Raw genomic sequence first — 18600 nt, forward strand, 5'->3', positions numbered from 1 at the left:
ATATATATATATATATATATATATATATATAGTACCAATAAAGAAATGGCCAAATTTTGGTTGTATTCAGATTTTGTTTTGATTGTGAACTTTGATGGGTGTCTTGTAATTTATTAAATTTATGTGCATCGCATGGGCTATATCCTTGAACTCTAATGTTCTTATTTATTCATCTTGTTTGTTTTCTTTCCAGAAAAAACTCTTTTGTTTGTACTCAACCCCTCTCTCTCTCTCTGAATCTGTGCATCCACTGGTAATTGGTTGTGGTTATCTCTAAAACATGTTTGTTATCCACGTGTACGGCTTGACTAGTTTCAATAAATTGGACATGACAAACCACATGAATATACTTTCAGGGGCGGCTGGAGCCTTAGACGAGTTAGGCGGTTGCCTAAGGCCCCCATCCAATAAAAAGGCCCCATAATTTTTTATTTCTTTATATATTATAACTTTTCTAAAAACAATTATAGTATTTTCTTTAATTATTAAACTTTAATGTTTCCTTTAATTATTAAACTTTAACGTATAGAAAAATTTGACAGTTAACCTAAAAGATTTCTATTCTTTATGTTTTTTTTTTAGGGGCCCCCAAAATTTTTTTCTTTATATATTATAACTTACCAAAATATTTTATTTTCTTATATTATTAAACCTCAACAAATACAAAGTGTGCCCAAAATATTTCTATCCTTGTATATATATATATATATATATATATATATATATATATATATATATATATTGCTCTCTCACCCTCATTACATCATACACACACTAAATATTAAATATATATTTAAGTGAAAATTGGTGAAACTTTTTATATTTTTTTAAGACTCCTATTAACTTATATATATATATTTTTTTTTCTTACTCCTTATATATTTTTTCTCTTCTCTCATTATAAATTTTTTTATTCATCTTCTCCACTGTTACAATTTACAATCTCACAATCTCACTCTGTAATAAGATTTTGAATTCACTTATATTCTATTAAAGAATTTATTGGAGTATTATACCAAATTATTCCAAATCAGTTTCTATTATTCTATAACTTAAATTAGTTTATAGTTTTATTAATTTTTGTTATCATAAAATTATATATTTTGTTTATAATTTTTATTTATATTGTTAAATGTAACTATTAGAAAGCACGTGGCCAATTAATTAACAATGAAACTAGGGTTTGGAAAAAATTTAGTGATAAGCTTAAAAATCACAAAATAAATAATTAGCATAATACTGACATAAATATATGGGTAGATTTAATTAAAAAGCCACTTTATTTTTTTTGCCTAAGGCTTCACATAATATTGAGCCGCCCCTGATACCTTGTTGTGGTGGAAGGAGACATGTAAAGCCCCTGTGTGGAGTAGTTGGTTTTAGATTGCCCAGATTACAGAAATGTCTGTATATATGTGTAGAAATTTATATATACACACACACACACAAACTCACTATAAAAAAAGGCTCTCTTTAATGTTGTCTGTGATTGTAGGTGTTGAAGGAAGAAGGCATGAAGGAAGAAGGCATGGGTATTTTCCCAAATTGAGGTAACTTGATGACGTTTTATAGTTCCGGGGAGTGTCTAATTTTAGTGAGGGCTTTTTGAACGAAAATGATAGTACAGGAGGGTTATGTGATTTTTTCCCCTTATATAAACAATAAAAACCACATAAATGAAAGGCATAAAAGTCATTTGACTATCTAAAATCAAATAAAAAAATTGTTATTTTGACTTCTTTTTACTAGTCTTTACCCGAATTTTTTATTTATTTTATTTTATTTATTTATTTATTATTATTATTATTTTTTATCATTTGAAAGGCACAAAGGCCAAGCCAAGTGGCAGTAGAGAGACATAAGCCAAGTCAGATAAAGACATACAAATCATAAAGCAAAATAATAAAATGAAGAACATGTTCCAGATTTGTTGAGAAAGAGCCACCGCACTAGAACGAAAACCACATAGGGAAAAGAGCAGCAACTGGAGTGACTAAAGATCAGACCATCATCAAGGTAATAACTTCGAAGCTGCATTCACAAGGCGCTTCCACACACCCAACCCCAAACAAGATCAAATCAAGTCAGGGAAAACAAAAATCAACTTATATCAGAGATCTAGCCAAAGGGAACACAACAGATCTATCTTGTCTAGCTGGAAACAAACCAAACAAGAGCAGATCTAGCCACAAAAAAAAAAAAAAAAAAAGAAAAAAAAAAAAAATCTCTCACATGACAAATTTATTGACACGCCGAAATTATTAACCTATGGAGGCAAACAAGTTCACCTCCCCACTCCTATAGAAGGGAGCAGGGAGCACATCGAAAGGGGAGGAGCACATTGAAAGGGGAGGAGCGGCTGAGAGAGAGAGAGAGAAAAGAAAGAGAGAGAACAGAGGAAAAGTTAGAGATGTCTGTCTGTCTTTACCTGAATATCTAATACGCATCGAGCATTCTATCAATTAAATCATCAAATTATGGTTCTCATTTTCTCAAAAAGGCTATATCTATTTTTCAGTTTACATATTAATCAATTCCATCAATTTTTTTATTTTTTTATTAATTTTTATTTTTTAAAATATAGTAAATTATTGTTAATACATTAAATACAAATGAGGTTGCTAAAGTCATGGAATAGTGTGGCAAAACAGTTGAGCCAAACCCATCAATGAAAAATAATAATAATAATAAATAGTAATAGAGCACCCATCTGTTTCAGCTCTTTTATATCTGTCAGTCAGTGTTTTGTCTTTGGATCTTTTTTTGTTTATTGGTAATTGTCTTTGGATTTTGTGGATGTTTGGTCTTACGAAAGCTTTGTCTTTTCTGAAATCAAACGGCGCCAACTCCCGCTATGATTACTTTTGGACAAAATTCTCAATAATTTAGTGAAGTTTTCCATCTCTGGATGTCTTTTTCTTGTATTAATTAATTAAATACTACGTAAGAAATAACAAAGTCTAATAAAAACTCCAATGTTTTTATTTTTTATTTTTATGCAAGTAATCAAAGTCCAATGTTACACGCTCAAACTTTGAAAAGGATATAAAGAAATAAAAAAAAAAAAAAAAAAAGAAATAAAGTGCAAACTAAACAAAACAAATTTGCTTCAAACTTTAAAAATCAGTGCACACTCATATTGGGATATTTTTCTCCCTTTTTTTGTTTTTGTTTAACCGTGTGGGTATGAAAAAAATTAAAATAAAGAAAAAATAATAATAAACAATAGTAAATTAAAATCTCAAAAAATTCAAATCATTGTTTAACAAATTCTCAAAGTTTAAAAAAAGAAAAAGAATAAAAAAAAGTATAGAGATATTTATAGAGAAAAAAGTTTAAAATATATATATATATAAAAGGTAATGTACACATAACACTCCTATACTATGAGATTAGTAGCATACATATATACACTTTTGGGCATTTTCGGAAGTGTAAAAGGGCAAAACGGGTATTACAACACTAATTTATGTCAGATGAGGTATTTTTGCACAATGTGAAAAGAATATGGATGTTTTTTGCACACTTTTTCAAATAAAGGATAAAAATGTTATGCAAAACATACTTTAGGGTTGTTTTCTGCACTTGTCCTTATATAACATACATATTTGTCTCACAAGATAAATTGATTTGGGGATTTGTCAATAAGGGTTATTGTAATGAACACTAACTTTTTTGGTTTTACCACTCATACGTTTTGTTTTTTTTTTTTTTTTTTGGGAGGTGGGGGCATTTCCTCTTCATTTGGGATGGTTGTTGTGCATATATATTTCAAAAATAAATAATCAGATTTGGCAATCAGAAGCACATATAAACAAAATGTGGGAATAAATGTTTTGGATAAGACATGTCGGACTAAGATTACCTTTTGCAGTATTTATCCAATTATTTATTTGGTAATTATTCTGAATTCAAGAATTTGGAGTTATAACTAAAGTGAAATTGAATTGCACTTCATAAGTAAAATTGTTGAATAATAAGCTTTAGTATTCCTAATTAGTAGCCATGGGCAATTGATAATGATACATTTTATCTTTTCCTCTTGCTGTTACTCAAATATCATACTTTTGAGCAAAAAATAGTTATATTTAAAATACAACCACGACTAGTTCGTACAATTCAAATTCAAAAGAGATATCGTAGACCATATCTTAACACCATTCGTACTAAAAATTCATCTAACGGACATTAAAATAATTATACCAAAGAACAATAAGATCAAAGAAAATGTGACAGATAATATTCCTGTTAAAAATGAAGTCCGAGACTATAGCTTAGCACCATCTAAACTTCAAATTCATCTCACATACATAAGAGCAATTGTACCAAAAAATAAGAAGATCAAAGCAAATGTGACTGATAATAACGTGATGGAAAGGGGAATGCCTCCCTTGTCTTTCCTCCAAATCATCCCTTCAATTATAGGGTAATTCACAATTAAGATAAAAAGTGAGAGGAAAACTTGTGCAAAATTCTGATTCCATCCCCCTTCAAAGGTTGCTCGAGCTATTCCCCCAGTGAAAGAAACCATATTGAGGATTACCAAGCTGACCATTGGTACCAAAAACATAGTTGATGTTCGGAAATCAAATATCCCCATTTGATATAATTTAACTTCTTCATCGCTAGTAACTTTATTCGTTGCTATGAAACTTGCCTCTCTCATACCAATTAACTCGAAGATAGCATCCAAACTTCCATATAAATAGGCTGTAACAGATTTTATCATCCAAATACGCCATTCATTCAAACATCTCTGAATTGATCCATCTCCTATGGAGTAGAAATCCCAGAAAAGTTTTAAGTGGGAGGAAAAGAAAATGAGTGAAAATATAATGAACCACGAACTTGAAACCTGCGAGAGAATATGAAGTAATTTTAGAACATACTGTTAGCACAAAATAAAATCATAAATTGACCAAGTGCCCGCGCACACAGAGAGAGAGAAGCATTTAATTTGTTTGTACCTCAGGGTATACTGGGATGCCATTCAAGAGACACAGTTGTGGTATAGTAGCCAAACACCATAGGGGGATGCAATAGAGGGGAATGAATGCAAGATATCCATAACACATGGTCTCGAGGATGGACATTCGCGATAGTCCATATATAAGGGGGCAGAACGTTGAGAATGCAACTTCTAGCAGCCCAGCCATCCATCTGGTGCCCTGAACTAATGTGTCATTCAAATTCGTTGTCGCGCTGCCCAAAAATGCTGGCCTCGAAGGATCACAGTAAACAGAAGTCCACCCTTTGCAGTGCAACATGAACCCTGTAAAGTAATCTTCTACCACAGAATTGTACAAGAAACCAATCTGCCATTGAGCCAACAAGATCATTCTGAAATGTTAAATTTCTTAATTCGCCTAATTGAACGTTCATGGATACGCAATGTTTAGTTAAAATAGTGCTTGCCTGTTGACCCCATTTTGTTTGTTTCTCGTATGCGCAAGAGGCTAAAAATTGGGCATGTTGTAACAATTTATTTGATAAGTCTTCATCGTCGATGTTTATGCGCTTGTAACTCTTTCCAAGTGTCCCCATGAACTCATTTGAAGGACCCAAAGATTGTCTTAGTTGAGGGATATCCACACCTGCATAAACCATAACAGAACCGAAACAATATGTATAAACGCTTGTGACTCTTTCTAAACTTCATGCTTATTTTGGGCTGAGCTTTGATTTTAGAAATACCATATGAGATTGACTAGTGTTGTACGTACCGTTATGTATATTACTCCCATATAATGCCTTTCTTTTTATGTAGAAGCATGTACCAGAAATTAGTGGTCCACTAAGCCCATCCGTACCTTGCCACATTATCTGAAATATTTAGCACAAAAACTATCATAATTCTGCAAGTGACTCCTCTAACAACTAAACATTGCACATTACTGTAACATAAACCACATAAAATTAAACAACAATTTTATAGTATAATCTTTCATTTATTATATATTACCATGAATGTTGATTTCAACTCGCCATCGTAGATGTCATTCTGACTGACATTGTGGAATTTCTGAGGGAATTGAACGAACGCAAGCGAGGGAGAGAGTTTGGGATCAAGATGGAAGCACATCGCTTGCCGAGCAGATTTTGGATCGTTGGAGTACATGTCACAATCTAATATCAATATATATGGGGCATTGCTTATGATACCAGAGACCCGCAGCTGCATGCAACATTTTGTAGTAGTATATGATTTCTGTGTTTATATATATATATAGACATATATAACTGGTTGCATACAGATAGATATGAATAGAGAGGGAAAGAGAGAAATACAAGAACATTAAGGGCTCCGGCTTTGAAATGATGAGGATGGGAAGGCTTTTTCTCACGAGAAATGTATACAAGAAGAGGCATCTCAGCTTGGTCAGACTCCACTGCCTTAACATTATTGCGGCCTATCACCTGCGAAAAAGTGACCCAAATATTAAATAATTCTGAAAATGTTATATACAACATAAATCAAAATTAATGTTATATACAAGCCCGTCCTTCAATTTAGAGCTACTATATATCTTTGACCCCCACTGTTCAATTGAGGACTGTCACCAAAGAAATGCAAAGGCAATGTTCTAAAAGTTTTTTTTTTTTTTTTTTAAATGTTATTAGACTTACATAAAAAGCCAATTTTTTAAGACAATCTGAAGTTTTTTTTTTTTTGGTTGCAAACTAGGGATTTTTCCGCTAATACCAGCCATGATCATGGATGGAGCCTAGCAACATAGGCCTAGAGGACTGACCCCTCTAAATCAAGGTATTGTGATCCAATAACATCTTCATTACCTTTCAAAATAAATAATGAAAGTTCAAGTTCTTAAAAAGATAAAATAAGTGTGTGTATTTCTTGTTAAAAATAAAAATAAAAAATATGCCCCAGCAAACCAAATTATTAGCACCGCCTTGATACTAACGTGTCTTCAGATTTCTAATTAATTACCTATATTAATTAGAAGTTAGTTCTCGTCAAGTTTGAACTATTGTATTTTGGTTTTTTGTTTTTGTTTTTCTCCCCTTGTTTTTTTATGAGGTACAGAAGAGATTCTTCCAACGATGACGGTGGGCCTCCCTGAAAACAACAGCTACCAACCCTTAAATCAGCAACCAGTCTGCATCTTTAACGCGACAGTCTTCGCCACAGGACGGTTCATTGTGAAGATATCATTACTACTAGTATACGGATGCATTCATTAAGAAATGACTATCAGAATCATTTTACTTTTACTTTATAATTTTTTGTTTTATAATTTTTTAAAAGAACATATAATTAATGTATTATTTTTTTTTTTAAATTGTTAAATTATTTTTAAAACATTAAATATATATAACACTAAGTTATAAAATTTTTAAAATGTTAAAAGAGTAACTATAAAAAGATAATATTTATTTTGTTTGATTTTTTAAAATAAATATTTAATTTGAGACATTTTAAAAAAAGAAATAAAGTACTAATATGAAACAAAGAGAATATATATAACATTCCAAAAAGATCACGTTACCTCAATACTTGGTGGGTGACTTTGAGCATTATTGGCAACGTTTTGTCCAGCTAAGCTCACGCGTTCCTTGAACTCCTCATACTTCCTCTGCATATACAAATTTCTCCTTTCCATTTATTATTTCCAATTTCTCATATATACCATAAATATTACTCCACTATTACAAAACTAGCACGTACAAAACACCATCATTATATATATATATATATATATGTATGTATGTATGTATTTTGTCATTATCTTCATTTGTATTGCTAAAAGTGAACCATGCACAAGTAATTATCTCATTTATTTAAGTCAAGCATACAAAAAAAAAAATTATTCGCATCTTCATTTGTATTGCTAAACGTGAACTAGATATCACATGTAACATAAATATTATTCGCACTCATGTTCGGTGTTCCTTACCCAAAAAAAAATATAAATAAAAATATAAATAAAACTAAATTTCAAGGAAACTTATATATGGTTTGTCCATATATTATAGGTGCAAAATGACTCAATCGAAGTTAAATATTGGAACCACAACTTACTTTCCATGATGAAAAAAAATGGATCCAAAAAAAATTGGGACCACAACTTACTTTAAGTTTCTTTGGAATTTAGTTTTTTTTTCGGGTAAGGAACTAAACCTGAGATAATGTCAATAATATTTATGTTACATGTGATATATCAGTACACAAGTAATTATCTCATTTATTCAAGTCAGGTGTATAAATCCTCAGATATCACATGTAACATAAATATTATTCGCATTCATGTTCAGTGTTCCTTACCCAAAAAAAAAAAAAAAACTAATTTCCAAAGAAACTTATATATGGTTTAATTTAGATTTTTTTTTTTTGGGTAAGAAACACTGAACTGAGAGAGTGCCAATAATATTTATGTTACATGTGACCTGACTTGAATAAATGAGATAACTACTTGTCTATAGCTCTAGTTCACTTTTAGCAATACAAATGAAGATAATGACAATATATATATATTTAGTTTCTCACATGGATGGTACGATTAAATTTAAGAAGACTTTTTAAAAGAAATTATATCAATATAGAAATATTTCGAACATTTGAGGTGGGTAGCAGTGAGAGTGACATAAATTTTCGCGACAAGTATGATCAACAAATTAATTAATTTGTATGAAGTTTTCCAAGGAAAAAATGAAAACATATATAGTTGCTTAATGAACAAACCTCAATATTGTCTCTGTGTTTAGTAAACTCAGTGTCACCACCATGATTATCATCATCAAGTACCGATGAAAAATAAGCCTCTGGGCACCTCGTCTTGGTTCCATACCTCCTACAGAATGGTAACCACAACCTCGCGAAACCCCAAGCCTCCCTCATGGCGTACAAAGTCACTGAAGCACCACCATCATCAGAAAGGTATACAGAAAGCTTGTCTGGTGGGTAGTCAAGAGCCATGGCTGATAAAACAGTGTTCATAACTCCCACGGGTGGCTCCTTCTTGGGGTCTGCAGTGCATATAAACACATCGACAGCTGGAAGTTCTTCGTCACCGGGCAACCTCTCAGGGAAGACGGTTCTGGTAACGGGCTGCCAAAAAAAACCTTGTTTGAGGAGCCAAATAAAGGAGAGAATCAGTTCTGAAGAAAAGACCAGAAGCCATGGCAAGAAGGGTAGTGTTTGGGTGTTTTCAGGGTAAAGAAATGAAGAAGCTCTGTAGTAAATCATGGCTATTAAAACCATGCAGTGAAGGAATACGTGTGATCGGTTGATGATGGCCGATAACTTTTGGACAGTGCAGTGATGGAGAGGCAGAGACTCCATTTGTTTTAGTTTTTGTTATTGGTATGTAATTGTGATTTCAATACAGAAAAATGACAACTTATATAGACAATACTTGCTTATGGAGTAGGAGTGTAGGACGCTCTTTCTCACCACTAAAATGACACAATAATAGATAGACATAGGTACAATTTTAAATCTAAAATATAAGGGAGAAAAAATTAGAAATCTTTTTTTTTTTTTAAATGTAAATAGACACATGACATTTTATTATTATTGTGTCATATTAGTGAAGAGAATGTAGTTCATGCAAATAGGAAGCTTAATAGACAAAGTATTGTAGATTGAGTGTGAGTGAATTATAGTTTAGAGGAATACAATCAACACACGACTTTTGAGAATTTGTCACCATATTTTTGAACTTTTTCATTGAGGCAATATATGCTTGCAAGGCGAGGATGGAGGCTGCTTAGGGAGAGTGACAAACTTTCATTTTACTTTGAAATTTCAAAGAAAAAATACTTTTCTCAATCAACTTTGTTTGGAAGATATTTCTAGCTTCTTGGACTTGGAGGAGCTTGCTTTTTGGATGCTAGGAAATGGTCTTAGAATTCGGATTAGGGATGATAGATACATGGGTGGTGGGTCTTCAAGATGCCAAATTTTTTTCGTACTCTTCATTGATTGATACTGATAGATAGATGCATGGGTGGTGGGTCTTCAAGACGCCAATTTTTTTTCGTACTCTTAATTGATTGGTACTGATAGATACATGCATGGGTGTTTTTTCTCAAGAAAGGAAAATTGTGTTTTTTCAGAATGTCCTCAGCAGATATCCCCGGCAGAACAGCTGGGATAAATTGATTTGGGGATTTACCAATGACAGTCATTTCAGGGCGAGGATAATTGATTTGGTAAATTATCAATAATGGTTATTGTGGAGGGTAAAGTGTAAAATAATAATAATAATAATAATAAATAAATAAATAAAAATTCAAGTTGTTCTAAAAAAAACTTACATTTTTTAAATTGAGTAAATAAAAAAATTTATTAATTTAAAGACCGAAATATCTAAAATGTTCTTAGAGCAAAATTTAACATTCATGAGTTGAGAGGGGAAAAAACACAAAGTCACCAAAACAAAAGGTAGAAGGGAGAGTGGATACCCTTTCATTTTTAATAAAGATCTTACATTTTTGCCCTTTTCCAAATATAGAAAGAAATAAAACGTTTTTATTTTTTATTATTGTGATTGTGACAAGCGGGTCGATGGGGAAAATAAGAATCCTCACCCCAAAAATGATAAAATATACTAAAAAGAAAGGGAAAACCCCATATCTTATCTTTATTCGTTTTTTCAAATACAAAGATATTATTTTTAGAATTCGGTAGCCCCATCTGATGCCTTTGCCAAAAGCAAAGAGTACTGCGAGAACTCCATTTACAAGCACTCACAGAAAATATACATTGAATTCCCTAACCAATCAATCACTGCGTAGTAGAGGCCAAGAATTTACAGGAAATATAGTCATAGGCCTTATGCAAATCAATCCTAAAAGCAATCATAGCGGGGCTTTCAGTCTTGACGGCAAATTCATTTCTCTCGACTCTTATTAAGGGTATTTTAGGAATTTTATTAAAATTGGCCAAAATTTATTGTAAACAAATATTATGGGACAATTTACACATATTTTTAAACCTCAGGAATTCATATATATGACATACTAATTTGCTGGAGTGTTTAATTTACACAATTTTTATATAGCAAGTGTTTTTTTTTGGGTGCGCCTTACCCTATTGTGGAAGTGTGGAACATATTTGTTTTCAGGTCTCCTCTGTCAACTTCACTCTCTAAGAGTTATTGTCTTTTTTGGGGTGGACAAGGGTGGTATCCCGCACTCCATAATCCAAATAAAAATGACATGATTGTTAGATGGTTAAGTTCGAGATTATATCAATGTATATATAATACAATTTTGTAAGGTTAGATGAAAATGACAAAATATTTTAAATTATTAGGTTTTTCTACTGATTATGTTTTTTTATTTAGGTTCGGGGCGGCTCATATTTTGATTGTTGTGGCATGTATGAATTGATCAAATTGTTTGGCAACTAAAATAATTTGACAACTAAAATAATTTGACAATTTGTGTTTAAAAATATTCGAGTCATCGGATTAGGTGTGGGTTGATTTGCTCATTTAACATCCAACCCGTTTATAACTTGCCATAAATAGATTGATAATAGGTTACTGTCCATCCATTACTTACTGGCCCAAAACCTTCCAATTGCCACCGCTAGTTGTGATGTATATTCACTTCTCTTGCATGCCTTCCATTGTAATTTGATTGCTTATATGTCCATGATGTTTGACTGCCAAATTTGATCGAACTGAATTGGAAAGTTGTTTAAAGGGGCATTGTCTAGTGGCCTAATTAATAAAACGTCTAATTTTTTAAGTAGGCGTGCCCGTATTCGAGTCCCCTTCTTAGGGATGGCAATTTCCCTTGTCCCGTCCCCAATGGAGTGGATTTGGTACACCCTAAATGATTTTTGGGACGGTTATAGTAAAATAATTGAAAACCCGAAGCGGGTTTGGAGTGCGGGCGGATTTAGTACCATCTCCACTTCCAATTATATATGTACCTTTAAATTATATATATATATAATGTTCTTAAGAATCTTATTACTTTGCTGGAAGTGTCAAGCCAACTTATTTATTAGCCCAATTTCGGCTAATTATTATTATTATTATTATTTTTAACTACATAATAAAAATGGTATAACCCGCCCCCATCTCGCAATTAAACGAAGTAGGTGAATCGGAGTCGAAGTCGGTATTTTATCTACCGGAGTAGAGGTGGGGATGATATATGAGCGAAATTGGTATAATGAATTTTTTAATGAGACGAAGTAGGATTTAACCAAATCCGTCTCGTTACCGTCCCTACCTCTTCACCTAATTTGCTAGGATACTTGGGTCCTCTTCTAAAAAGACAAACTTAGTAGTGATGTGACCCAATAAAAGAGTGACAGTTGTCCCAATATAATTGTTTACAAAATTGTGAGTCACAATTTAGCATGTGAACAATTATATTAGAACAGAGGGAGTACTTAAAATATCATTAAAAAATAACAAGAATAAATTCGTTTTTAGTTGGGTCTCATCTAAACCAATATGAAAAATTCCTCTCATTGGTTTTGCAATTAACATAGAAGGGCCAATATATATATATATATATATATATATATATATATAAACAAGCCAACAATATAATAAAATGGCAGAGAAATTGACACCTGAAAATTTTCACAATTTTTTTCATGTCCAAAGAGTCTTTGGTAACTAACAGAAAAAAATCTTTAAGAATTAATATTTCCATTCCTTTGCTTTTTCCTAGCAGCCTAACAAAGAAAGATGAAATAAACAAACAAAACAGAACAAAACATCTTCGCGCCACCAGTGCAGCACAGTGTTTATTGGAGTCACTATCAAATGTATCATCTCTCCCCTAACAATTCAGATCGAACGTGACCGTGTACAACCTATAGAAATATTTACTTTTGAAAGATGAAGAGGACACAGGGCTTCCTGAACGAGAGTATTTTTTATTTATTTTTAGGTCACATGATCTCTATCTTTACATAGGCATACAGTACTTATTAAGAATGGTTTTCTAGGATTTTAGACTTCCAATAATTCGTTGACATATTACTATTGATTGATTCTGGTGAGTGGTTTCATTCACCCATCACCTCTTTGTCCTCCACATATCTATGCAACACCCAAAACACCACTACCAACTACCATCGATTAGGGTACTAGAGAGATAAGGAGGGTGGGGAGCAGCGGTGGTGGTGAGGAGAAGGGAGCGGTGGTGGAGTGAGCAGGCAGCGGTGATGGTGGGGAAAGGGCATGGTTTTGGGAGTGGAGAATCTAGAGATTTTGCCGGAGAGACGGGGATCATTTTGAAATGGAGATGGGAGATCAGACCATGTGGGTACAATGCAAATCAGGGGAGATGGGAGATAAACCACTGATCGTATGCTGAGGGGTGCATTTGGTTAATCTCTGTAATAAGGGAAGCAATTGCTCTAGAGTAAGTCCAAGAGTGACCTGAGATAAACCTTCTGAGCTTTGAATCGTGCATCGTCAAGGCTTTGTTGGCTGCATATTGGGCAATTCTGGGGAACAGGTGACCATTAGGCAATCAGTTAGCATGCCAAAGGTTGGTGGACCTATCTTTCCTCTCAACATGCTCGATAAAATGCCTAGCAGAACCTCTCAGCTGAAGCAAAGTTCTCCATACCCATGAGCTATTTTGAGGTATATATGTTGATCTCCCATAAGCTTTTCCTTCTAATTAACCGATAATGAACCCAAGATGCCCATATGCTCTGATTGTTGACAGAAACTAGAGTTCATATATGCTATATAGGCAGGCTGCTTGGAAATTTTGCTTGGACTTATGCTAGCTTTTATGCTACAAAGAAAGCGGTATTGGAAATAATGTTTGAATGAGAAGTTATGATAAGGTCTGTATTTTTTATATGTATTTAGTTTTTTATCTTGTAATCAATGTGAAAGCAAAGATGTGGAATTTTAACTGATATAACTGAAGAATGTGAAATTACAGCATGACATTTCATTGAATAATTGCAGACGTATTGTACTAGGCATGAGTTTGTGGAATGAGCTCAATGGGCGAGCTTGAAAGGATTGAACTGACATACGATGTTACACATGAACTTCAATTTCATTTAATGTACATAAAAACATTTGAACCAAACAACAAGATCAAAGAAGTTACAACAGGTAATAATAATGTCATAGAAAGTGAAATACGTCCCTTGTCCTTCCTCAATATCATTCCTTCAATTATCGGGTAATTCATAATTGAGATGTAAAATGAGAGGAAAACTTGTGCAAAGATTTCGTCCCATTCTCCTTTCAAGATCACTCTAGCTATTCCCCAAGCGAAAGAAACCATGTTCAGAATTACTAAAGTGACCATTGGTGCCAGAAACATTGTTGATGTTCGAAAATCAAACTTATCCATTTGATATAATCTAACCTGTTCATCGCTGGCAACTTTATTTGTTGGCATAAAACTAGCTTCTCTCATACCAATTACCTTCAAGATAACATCCAAGGTTCCATAGAAATAGGCTGTAACAGATTTTATCATCCAAATACGACATTGATTCCACCATATTTGAATTGATCCTCCAATGGACAAGACATCCCATAAATGTTTCAAGTGGGAGGACAAGAAAATAAACGACAATATAATGAACCATGGACTTGAAACCTGTGATAGAAATATGATGCAATGTCAGAAGACATAAATTGGCCTGCACATGTTATTCTCCACTTTCATCTCCATATGCTCCATATTGTTTTCGCAAAAGAAATCATGAATAAATACTTGGTCAGAGATAGAGAATCTAATTTGTTGTTACCTTGGGGTATATTGGGATGCCATTCAAGAGACACAGCTGAGGTATAGTAGCTAAACACCACAGGGGGAGGCAATAGAGGGGCTGCAATGCAAAGTATCCATAACACATGCTCTCAAGAATGGAAATTCTCGATAGTCCGTATATAAGGGGGCAAAACCTTGAGAATCCAACGTCTAGCAATCCCGAGTTCCATCTTGTGGTTTGAATTAATGAGTCATTCAAATTCGTTGTGGCACAGCCCAAAAATGCTGGCCTAGAAGGATTGCAATAAACAGAATTCCACCCTTTACAGTGTAAGATGAACCCTGTAAAGTAATCTTCCACCACAGATTTATACGAGAAACCAACCTGCCATTGAGTGAACAAAATTTTAAAATGTTAACATACCCTTAATTAGCATACATATAATATTCAAGGACGTGGGATGTTTAGGAAGTTCAACGCTTGCCTGTTGACCCCATTGTGTTTCTTCCTCATAGGTGCAAGAGGATAAATATTTAGCTTGTTCTAGCAATGTTTTTGATATGTCGTCCTTTTCATTGACTATACGTTTGTAACTCCTGCTAAGTGTCTTGATGAACTCATTTGAAGGACCCAAAGATTGTCTGAGTTGGGGGAGATCCATACCTTGATAAACAATAACCGGAAATAGTCATTGGTTAGTTGCTTTAGTCTCTAAAGTGCAGGAAGCCAGACCCAAAACAGAGAGGGAAAAAGTAAAATAAATTCCATGAATATATAGGGTGTATAAGGGTGTTTACTCCTTTAATCAATAACATTTTTAAAATCTGAATGTGTTTTATTTTTGTTTATCCTTGTTTTGCTCTAAGCTTTGAAGTTGGAGCACAATATGGGTGAAGAGTGAAATGAATAGAACTATTAGTATTATTCCCTATTTTAAAAGATCATTTGTCAACGCACTTCAAATTTTAATATAGATAAAGCTTTATAATGTAATTCCTAATACGATGATTTTTAGGCCTTCCATTTTATTTTATTTTTCCTGGAATTTGCATTTAACATTATGGTTAGAAATGATAGTGGAGAGCAGATAACCATGATGATGATGGCAATGATCACAGTGGCAATGCGTATGGCGTCAGCAAGGTAATGTTTGGATAAAATTCCCATCTCGTCAACCTGCCTAGTAAGTCAACACATGTTTGTTATGCTTTTTGACCTTGTGCCTCCTTCCATTATTCATAAACCAACTGCTCTCTATTTTTTAAAATTATTTTTATTTATTTATTAAAATTTGTTTGGTAAAGTGATTGATTGAAGATTTGAAGCTTATATTTTCAACAGTTGATACACTTACTGTATCCTATCTGATTACGAATCATATTGATAGAGAGTTACTTATTCAGGGATCATAACTTAAATTTTTACCTTGTTAGCCTTTGAAACTCATACATCTTACTTATGATGTTTTTGCTTGTGTCACATGAAAATAGCAAATGAAGTAATAAACAATCTTTCTTCATGAACCTTTGGATTCATTTGAAGTACAGAACATACCATTTTGTTTATCACTTCCGTATAATGCCTTCCTTTTGATGTACAAGCATGTCCCAGAAACAATCGGTCCCCTAAGCCCATCCATACCATGCCACATCATCTGAAATTTAACACAAGAACTAACACAACATTGCAAGTGTCTTCTCCAAAAATAAACATAGAACATAAACAACGATTAGGCCTTCGTTTACATTACCATGTATACTAATCTCAACCCACTGTCGTAGATGTCATTCTTTGTGAGATTGTCGCATTTCTGAGGGAATTGAACGAAAGCTAGCGAGGGAGAGAGCTTGGAATCAAGATGGAAGCACATTGCCTGACGGGCAGATGTTGGGTCATTGGAGTACATGTCACAGTCTAATATCAGTATATATGGAGCATTGCTTATGATCCCAGAGACCCGCAACTGCATGCAACATTAATCATAGATAGTTATGTGTATAGATAGATATACATAATTCCTTGCATATAGATGTCTAGAAAGAAGAGGTAGAAAGATACAAGAACATTGAGGGCTCCGGCTTTGAAATGATGAGGATGGGAAGGTCTTTTCTCACGAGAAATGTACACAAGAAGAGGCATTTCAGCATGGCCAGACTCTTCGAGATTAACATTGTTATCTCGTATCACCTGCAAATTTTTTTACCAAAGACCAGCTTATACAGAATATGAACCATATAAATTGAACATTTAGTTATACTAAACAGTTCAACTAATTAAGACATTTTCATTTCTTTCAGAAAATGCAGTGAAACATCATTGAAAGATTTGGATTATTGACTGAGGAGTCATTGCTTAGTGCTCTAGTGACTTTAAGCTTGAGATTGTCGATTTGAATCATTAAAGCAGAACGTTGTACAAATAATGTCAAAATTTAAGTCTGAATTCAGTTAACCTCTTTTGAGTACCTTTGAAATCTCACTGAAGCACTATTTTTTTTTATTTTTTATAAGTCTTGCTAAAAACAATCAAAGACTTCTCTGCACTATGATTGATATATCTGTCCTACCAAACTTTGACAAAGTCCAAAGAGAGGTAAGTACCTCAATAACTTGAGGGCGAATTTGATCAAGCTTGGAATTTTTATCATTAATTCCACCTTTTTCTCCGGCTCTTCTCAGGCGTTCCTTAAATTCATCGTACTTCCTCTGTACAAACAAAAAAAACCTCCTTCATTAGTTCCCAATTATAAGGTATCCCATTAAATTATCATAATCTTCGTCGTTTTGTTGGTAATTGAAGTGATTAACAAGGAATAAATGAACCATTTACTCAAGTAAATGAAAAAAAAAAAAGTATGGTATAAACCCTGACATAGAAAAAACTCAGCTGTTGGTTGTCACACAACCAAGTCCAACATCATCGAGTTATATATGTGTGCTTTCTTTGGCTCACTCAATGTGAAAAGCATACCTCAATATTAGAGGGAATAATTAAACTCTAAGTTAAACTTTCTTTAGTTTTAATATAATTTATTACTGATGCATAAATAAGCAAACCTCAATCCTATCTGTGTCTTTGGCAAACTCTAGGCCACCTCCAACATCACCATCCGCATCCAGTGTGGAAAAATAAGCCTTCGGGCATCTTGTCTTGATATCATACCTCCTACAAAATGGTATCCACAACCTTGCAAATCCCCAAGCCTCCCTCATGGCGTACAAAGTCACCGAAGAAGAAGCATCATCAGAAAGATATATAGAAAGCTTGTCTGGTGGGTAGTCAAGAGCCATAGCCGATATAACTGTGTTCATGACCTCCACAGGTGGTTCCTTCTTGGGGTCTGCAGTGCATATCAACACATCAATAGACGGAAGTTCCTCGTCACCCGGCAACCTCTCCGGAAATACGGTTCGGGAAACTGGTCGCCATTGAAAAGCTTGGCTAAGGAGCCAAAGGAAGGAGAGAAGCATCTCTGCAGCGAAGACCAGAAGCCATGGTAAGATTGGCAATGTTTGGGTGCTTACAGAGGAGAGAAATGAAGAAACTCTGTAGTAAATCAGGGCTGTTATAGCGATGGAGTGAAAGAAGACGTGTGATCGGTTGATGATGGCCTTTGATTTGTGGACAGTGCAGTGGTGGAGAGGCAGAGGCTCCATTTGTTTTTGTTATGGGTATGTAATTGAGATTTCAATACTAAAAAGACCTCTCCAATATATATATAGACACATAAATAGATATCTATGTAGAAAGCATTGGATACAATTGGATAGACACGTAGTTATACGTAGAAAAATTGGATACGGTGAGAGTGAAACATATGATATGACATGAGAAACGGCAATAATTGTCTTCGTTTTAGTTGCATCACCATGTTTCACTAACTTAAACACAACCTACAGAGTTAGTATAATGTG

General features: G+C 33.7%; 2 protein-coding genes across 2 annotated transcripts; both read right to left on the reverse strand.

Moving 5' to 3' along the window:
- Positions 1-4164: 4164 nt before the first annotated feature.
- On the reverse strand, positions 4165-9693 carry LOC132275033 (cellulose synthase A catalytic subunit 4 [UDP-forming]-like). Its single transcript, XM_059776410.1, has 8 exons — positions 8702-9693; positions 7509-7595; positions 6289-6417; positions 5963-6175; positions 5724-5823; positions 5416-5594; positions 4968-5315; positions 4165-4855 (listed from the first exon to the last, which is right to left on the reverse strand). Exons 1-8 carry the CDS (start codon positions 9299-9301, stop codon positions 4298-4300), a joined length of 2214 nt encoding a protein of 737 aa, XP_059632393.1. The 5' UTR covers positions 9302-9693; the 3' UTR covers positions 4165-4297.
- A 4304-nt stretch (positions 9694-13997) lies between these two features.
- Positions 13998-18383, reverse strand: LOC132275035 (cellulose synthase-like protein G2). The gene is made up of 8 exons (XM_059776411.1): positions 17743-18383; positions 17287-17391; positions 16745-16873; positions 16437-16649; positions 16241-16340; positions 15171-15349; positions 14723-15070; positions 13998-14571 (listed from the first exon to the last, which is right to left on the reverse strand). Exons 1-8 carry the CDS (start codon positions 18340-18342, stop codon positions 14017-14019), a joined length of 2229 nt encoding a protein of 742 aa, XP_059632394.1. The 5' UTR covers positions 18343-18383; the 3' UTR covers positions 13998-14016.
- Positions 18384-18600: the final 217 nt, after the last annotated feature.

This window comes from Cornus florida, unplaced genomic scaffold, assembly GCF_030987335.1.
Source record: "Cornus florida cultivar Cherokee Brave unplaced genomic scaffold, ASM3098733v1 CherokeeBrave_3.0.0_Hap2_Chr09, whole genome shotgun sequence".
Lineage (NCBI taxonomy): Eukaryota > Viridiplantae > Streptophyta > Magnoliopsida > Cornales > Cornaceae > Cornus > Cornus florida.

Excerpts from the sequence above, each read along its gene's own strand:
- LOC132275033 (XM_059776410.1), bottom strand. The coding sequence starts at position 9,301 with ATGGAGTCTCTGCCTCTCCATCACTGCACTGTCCAAAAGTTATCGGCC. Across the intron at positions 6,176-6,288 it reads CCGGAGCCCTTAATGTTCTT|CTGCGGGTCTCTGGTATCAT; the intron begins GTATTTCTCTCT and ends TGTTGCATGCAG. Across the intron at positions 5,595-5,723 it reads TGGGAGTAATATACATAACG|GTGTGGATATCCCTCAACTA; the intron begins GTACGTACAACA and ends TGGTTTATGCAG.
- LOC132275035 (XM_059776411.1), bottom strand. The coding sequence starts at position 18,342 with ATGGAGCCTCTGCCTCTCCACCACTGCACTGTCCACAAATCAAAGGCC. Across the intron at positions 15,350-16,240 it reads CGGAAGTGATAAACAAAATG|GTATGGATCTCCCCCAACTC; the intron begins GTATGTTCTGTA and ends TTGTTTATCAAG. Across the intron at positions 14,572-14,722 it reads GCATCCCAATATACCCCAAG|GTTTCAAGTCCATGGTTCAT; the intron begins GTAACAACAAAT and ends TTTCTATCACAG.